Source organism: Triticum urartu, chromosome 5A, assembly GCF_056163025.1.
Source record: "Triticum urartu cultivar PI428250 chromosome 5A, HENAU_Tu73, whole genome shotgun sequence".
Taxonomy (NCBI): domain Eukaryota; kingdom Viridiplantae; phylum Streptophyta; class Magnoliopsida; order Poales; family Poaceae; genus Triticum; species Triticum urartu.
This window is the reverse complement of record NC_141877.1, coordinates 511,973,865-511,980,257: the sequence shown is the minus strand read 5'-3', so window position 1 is coordinate 511,980,257 and position 6,393 is coordinate 511,973,865. Positions and strand designations below refer to the sequence as shown.

The 6,393-nt window shown below is 53.0% G+C and overlaps 1 protein-coding gene across 1 annotated transcript; it reads left to right on the top strand.

Annotated features, from left to right (window-relative positions):
- Nucleotides 1–389: 389 nt before the first annotated feature.
- Nucleotides 390–2,453, top strand: LOC125510185 (cytochrome P450 78A9-like). The gene is made up of 2 exons (XM_048675284.2): nucleotides 390–1,394; nucleotides 1,498–2,453. The coding sequence occupies exons 1-2, from the start codon at nucleotides 408–410 to the stop codon at nucleotides 2,113–2,115; spliced, it is 1,605 nt and encodes a 534-aa protein (XP_048531241.1). The 5' UTR covers nucleotides 390–407; the 3' UTR covers nucleotides 2,116–2,453.
- Nucleotides 2,454–6,393: the final 3,940 nt, after the last annotated feature.

Below are 6,393 nucleotides of genomic sequence, written 5' to 3'. Positions count from 1 at the left end.
GCTGGCTCCCGCTCCACCGCCGATCGTTTGCGTGCCAGGCCAGCACAAATATCGTACTCCTACGTCCGTCTCCGTCGCGCTCGCCTCGGATGCCCCTCCACGACTAACGCTCGCAGTTACGGCGATCATCAATTTGGGCAAGCGAAACACCTGCACCGTTACTAGTAGGAGTAGTACTGCTTCTCTCTCGGCACTGATGACGCGCCGTATCGATCATCATCAACGCCACTAATGAAATCGAATTGAATCGACCGCCCTGGTCATTACGGCCCGTGCGTCGCCCTTGCCGCCTTTCCTGCGGCTATAAAACCGGGCCACGCCCCGACCATGACTCCCCAACTTCAACGCACGCACCACCCCAAAAGCCCCAACAACACCCCAGCCAAAGCAAGGCGAGCGAAGAATCCATGGCGACCCCCGACGACTGCGCCGCCAGCTGGCTCCTGTACCTGTCGCTCGCCGCCAAATGCGGCGGCGACCACCCCGGCCGCCTCGCCGGCCTCCTCGCGGTCTGCGCCGCCGCCTTCGCCCTCACCTGCCTCCTGCACTGGTGCTTCCCCGGCGGCCCGGCCTGGGGCAGGTGGTGGCTCACCCGCCGCCTCAAGGGATCCCTCCTCCCGGGGCCCAGGGGCCTGCCGCTCATCGGCAGCATGTGGCTCATGACCGGCCTCTCACACCGCAAGCTCGCGGCGGAGGCCTCGCGCCTGGGCGGCCGCGCCAAGAGGCTGATGGCCTTCTCCCTCGGCGAGACGCGGATGGTGGTTGCCGCGCACCCTGATGTGGCCAGGGAGATCCTCAACAGCCCTGCCTTCGCCGACCGCCCCATCAAGGAGTCGGCGTACGGGCTCCTGTTCCACCGCGCCATCGGCTTCGCGCCCCACGGCGCGTACTGGCGCGCGCTCCGCCGCGTAGCCTCCACGCACCTCTTCTCCCCGTGGCAGGTCACCGCGTCAGCTCCCCAGCGCGCGGTCATCGCGCACCAGATGGTGGCGGCCCTCGCCAGCGCCGGCGCCGGCGTCGAGGTCCGGCGCGTGCTGCGGCGCGGGTCGCTGCACAACGTGATGTGGTCCGTATTCGGCCGCCGCTACGACCTGGACACGAACAAGGAGAGCGAGGAGGTCCGCGAGCTGAGCCAGCTCGTCGACGAGGGCTACGACCTGCTGGGCCAGCTCAACTGGTCCGACCACCTCCCCTGGCTGGCCCGCTTCGACCCGCAGGGCACACGCGCCCGGTGCTCCCGTCTCGTCCCCCGCGTGAACCGCTTCGTCGGCCGCATCATCGACGACCACCGCTCCGCCGCTCCCTCCTCCGCCGTCAAGGACTTCACCGACGTCCTGCTCTCCCTCCAGGGCGGCGACAGGCTCGCCGACGCGGACATGATCGCGGTGCTCTGGGTGTGTGCAACCGAACCCAAACCAACTCCCAAGCGTACACAGCCACGCACGTTTCGTTCCGTTTCGTTTCCAGGCCTCTGATACGTTCATCTTTGTTGCGCAGGAGATGGTGTTCCGCGGGACTGACACAGTGGCGGTGCTGATGGAGTGGGTGCTGGCGCGGCTGGTGCTGCACCCGGACGTGCAGGCGCAGGTGCACGAGGAGCTGGACCGCGCGGTGGGGCGCGACCGCGCCGTGACCGAGTCCGACGCGGCCTCCCTCCCCTACCTCCACGCCGTCATCAAGGAGACGCTGCGTGTGCACCCGCCCGGCCCGCTGCTCTCCTGGGCCCGCCTCGCCGCCTCGGACATTCACGTTGACGGGTTCCTCATCCCCGCTGGCACCACAGCCATGGTGAACATGTGGGCCATCACCCACGACCCCGACGTGTGGGCCGAGCCGGACGAGTTCCGCCCGGAGCGCTTCGCCGCCGGCGAGTTCTCCGTCATGGGGTCGGACCTCCGCCTGGCGCCCTTCGGGGCCGGGCGGAGGAGCTGCCCGGGGAAGAGCCTGGCGATGGCGACGGTGGCATTCTGGCTGGCGACGCTGCTGCACGAGCTGGAGTTCCTCCCCTCCCCCGACCCGGCGCGCGGCGTCCACCTGGGGGAGACCCTGAGGCTGTCGTGCGAGATGGCGGCCCCGCTGGCGGTGACGCCGAGGCCGCGACGCCCGGCGGCGTGATGACGCAGCGCGCCTACGTACGTGCGCCGCTAGCTGCCTAGAGGCGTTGTCGCTACCGGTCGGCTCGCTGGCCTGGTACCACGCACGCACGTACGCTTATCCTGATGAGCAACTAGCAAGGGATGAATTACCTAGTAGTACTAGACTTTATATATGGACGTGCCAGGTGACGACCGTGATGTTTTTGCCTTCTTTTTGTTCGTTCCCAGTTATTATTTCGTTAGCCTTTTATTATTTCTCTCCTCCGCAACTGCCCTGTAAGATATTGCTAGCTGATGTATATATATTCTACTACCTACTGGTACTAAGAAACAAATGTCTCTGTCTTGTTATTGTTATCCTATTCCGAGCATAATGCTACTAGTAGTAGTACCTGGTATGGTGACACACAGTGGATGTCCAAACAGAGCTGGTAAATAATCAAAATATGTACACCAACCAAGCGCATATCCAGGTCTACAGTGACGGTAGATTCTTGTCCCGTGATCAGCTGCAATGCAGCGCTAAGTTATTGCAAATGCTGAAAATTTGCGTGTGTTTCTGAATTTGTGAGGATGGCATGAGCTACCAAATGTTGATCACCCCCTGCCCCTGGGCATGGCCAAAGCGCGCGGAAAACAACCGGGCAGCCGTTTCTACCCAAGCGCGTGCAGGCCTTATCCCCGCGCGTGCACCCATCCACACCGCCCAAAAAGCACTTCTCCAAGCCCACCAACAAGTTGCGCGCTACGCTACAACATATGGAGCGCAAAGATTGCTCCGTGGTGAATCCGACCGCTTGCACGCCACCATCTTTGTGCACCAACATCCAACGTTGCTGTCCCAAGCTAAAAATCTGTTACTGTTTGCTGCAGACGTTCGGTTGCGAGAAGAAGAATCACTGCCATATAAGCTCAGTTGTTCAGGCATGGAGTTTCTACACTTGGGTGCATATGCACCCGGGTGAACAGTAACATCGGCTAAAATAAGATTTTCTTTTTTAAAATGGAACTTCTCTTGAGACAATAATTGATGAATGCTTTACAAACATGCAAAATTTCTTGGTGAAAAGACATTTGTGGAGATCTCCGTAAGAAACAAAGTTCTAAAAAGGGCATTTTTAAAAGCACTTTAGACTATCGTTTTTTATGTTCAGACCTCGCGAAAATGTTTTTCCATCAAGAAACTTTGCATGTTAGTAAAACATTTGTGGTGAAGCCGGTGTTGTGGCGGCAGCGGCGGGGTCTCCATCCAGCACGCGCGAGCCACTACTGCTCGCGGCCCAGTGGCTGATGCCGCACAATCCCCTTCTCCGGCTGGCGGCGGCCACACGCCGCGGCGCACATCCTCTTTCTGGCGGTTACGTGGCAACAACGCATCGGTGGCTCTCCTGCATGAGCAGCTCCCATTGTCGCTTCCTCCCGTTGCTCCTGTGGTGGCCCTTACCCGGCCTGAAGGCGGCTCCGCCAGCCGTGTACTCCTCGCCCCTTGCTGCCCTCATCGACGGCTGCCCCGTGTGGCATGGCCCTTCCCTGATATCCACCTCTCCTAGCGCCACCCTACCCTCGACGTGCGGCTGATGAAGCGTCCCTGTTGGCTGCTCCCGACCATGCCTCCTCTCGGCTGGTTGTGGATGCTACTGGTGGCGGTGTTTGGGGCTTCCCCTGCCCAGATATTGCCCATGGTGGATGGTGGCAGCTCAGCTGCCTGCAGCAAGGTTGGCGATGGTGGCTACCGTAGGTGGTGGTGATTCCAGCGGTGCCCGTTGTCGGGTGCAACTCTCCTTCCTGTCGTGGTCGTTCCGGCCAAGCGATTTGGTTTCCTAGTCTTCGAATCTTAATCCGCTAACATTTGAGTATTTAACCAAAAACTCCCACAATTCGACTTGACCTGAAAAAATCTACCACTTTGTAAAAAATTACCCGAAGCTATCACTTTTTTCCTAATCCTTTGCAAAAAAAACTACCAATTATGAAAAGTGGTCCATTCATGCTGTTTAAACCAATTTATGACAATCTGGGCCCACCGGCCAGGTGCCGCGTCAGCAGATGGCTGACGGCGCTGAATAAAAGGTCGTTAACGCCACCGCTCGGTCGGAACCTGACCTTGGGTCGGTCGTTGGTCAAGAGCACTGCCCGAGCTCCTCTCTTTCCTCTTGCGGTTCACTCTCTCTCGCTCTCCCTCTCTCAGATCTAGGTGGCGGCGGGCATTGCAGCGGCGTATCCAGACGACCTGGGCATTGATGGGAGAGGTGGTGCTCTTGGCCGCCGTGGCCACCGCAGTGCTGACCTTGGCCATGGTTGCTACGGCCACGACGACAGAGACAGCGGCTACGGCCACAGCAACAGCGATGGCGGTGGCGGCTCTTTCTCAGATGTCGACAATTTTGGATGGGGAGCAGCAGTTATACGACATAGCCTGCTTCGCAACCAGGCTCGTAGCCGGCGAAGCAGCTTCTCTATGGTTCGCCGGCGCCTCGGTTCCCCATGGTCCATGTCAGGGATTGACATTTGCAATGTTTTAGTTAGTTATATTTAATTTGTATTTAGTTTTTTTGACTGAATGTGTGCAATTGAATGTCTGAATTTTCACTGCAGGTTTGAATTTCCACTGCTTAGTCAGATTGTTGATATAAATGTTATAGTATTTGTGCATTTTTGTGGTGTGCAATTAATCTATGTAAGTAGTTAAGTCCAATTAATGTTATTAATTTGTCTGTTAAGTTGTTGTCGGAAGATATTTGTGTCTGAAAATTTGCATTTTTGTAGCTTTGGACAAGGTGATGGTATTTGCATCTTATTTTCTGTAGCTTGGCTGGGCAAAAGTGGCAAGTCTGGTTTCATTTTAATGGAAGAAATCATGTCAAGAGGGGTATATATATGAGAGAAATATATCTTTTCTGACTTCATTTTCACTTATTGGTAGTGTGGGTTATGGAGAATTTGTAAATGTTCTATTTGAAGGATGAACAAATGAGAATTGAAGGAGTGCAATATTTAGGTAATGGAGATAGTGTTCAGGAAATGTTGGAACTGTTTCATCATGTGAAGGTTTTGAACATAAAAGTAGTGAGAGGCACTGAACATTTAAGTAATAGTGCACAACCTGATGACAATTACATAAACACACAACAGAGCTGCACTATGAATATGGTAGATGAGTCATTTCAGCTTTACAAATTGATGGATGACAGAAAGGCTCAGCTTGAGAAGAGCAGGCTTCAAAGAGAGGCAAATTTTAGGCATTCTGAAGGGGATATTGATGTCTCTGAATTTGTTTTTGAAGATGATAGAGGTTATTCAAATAGAAGTATTGAAGTTATTGACATGGACGTACAATTTACATATGTAGAGGTGGAAGAAAGGTCATACCATGATGAGGTGAAAAAGGTGAAAAAAAACTAATCCAACAAGTTTATGTGATCATGAGCCAGAACATAAGCTAAGTTCAGATTGATTGCATGAACCTGATGAGTTTTGTTTTTGTGGTGATCCTCACATTAGAGATGAAGGGGATGAACCTAAATGACCATACCATATATATGAAGAAAGGAATGAAGAAGAAAAAGATTAAGAAAAAGATATGGTATGATGTGCCTTGCGATGATTCACATTTGCCATTGTACAAGTGCTTGTGCTTTGATACCGTTTACTAGTTCAGAGATGCATTAAGGGATTTTCATATAAGGACTTTACGATCCAAACAGCTTTTTAGGTTCTATGATTTTAGTTAAGATTCTACAATTTGCGCTCGTACCGCCGGAGATCCGGCCCGATTAAAAATCATGATTCTAACAAACTTGGTCCCGATGCCGTATCCTTCATGAAGGCGTAGTTTTAGTTGCTCATTGTGTCTTCGATGTTGGAATTGAAGATTTTTAACGCCATGCTTGGTTTTGGGCTGGGTGTGGGCATACACTCAGCCTAACTCAAATTATTGTTCTCTTCTACCCCCTCCATTTCTAAATATTTATCTTTCTAGAGATTTCAACAAATGACTACATACGGAGCAAAATAAATGAATCTACACTCTAAAATATGTATATATACATCCATATGTGGTAATCCATTTGAAATCTCTAAAAAGACAAATAGTATTTAGAAACGGAGGAAGTATTTATCAATAAAATATCAAGTTTTGTGTGAGTGCGGCGAATCTGCATTCGGGCTCAGCTGCACCCCCGCTCACGGAAAAAATCAAAACAAATGCAAAAAAAATTCAAAAAATTCCAACTTTTTTTTGTGTGATAGATAATTAGATGCAAGGTTCGCTGAAAAATTCAACTCGTTTGGACATTTG

Coding starts and splice junctions, on each gene's coding strand:
- LOC125510185 (XM_048675284.2), top strand. CDS start 408: ATGGCGACCCCCGACGACTGCGCCGCCAGCTGGCTCCTGTACCTGTCG. Junction 1,395..1,497: donor ACATGATCGCGGTGCTCTGG/GTGTGTGCAACC, acceptor TTTGTTGCGCAG/GAGATGGTGTTCCGCGGGAC.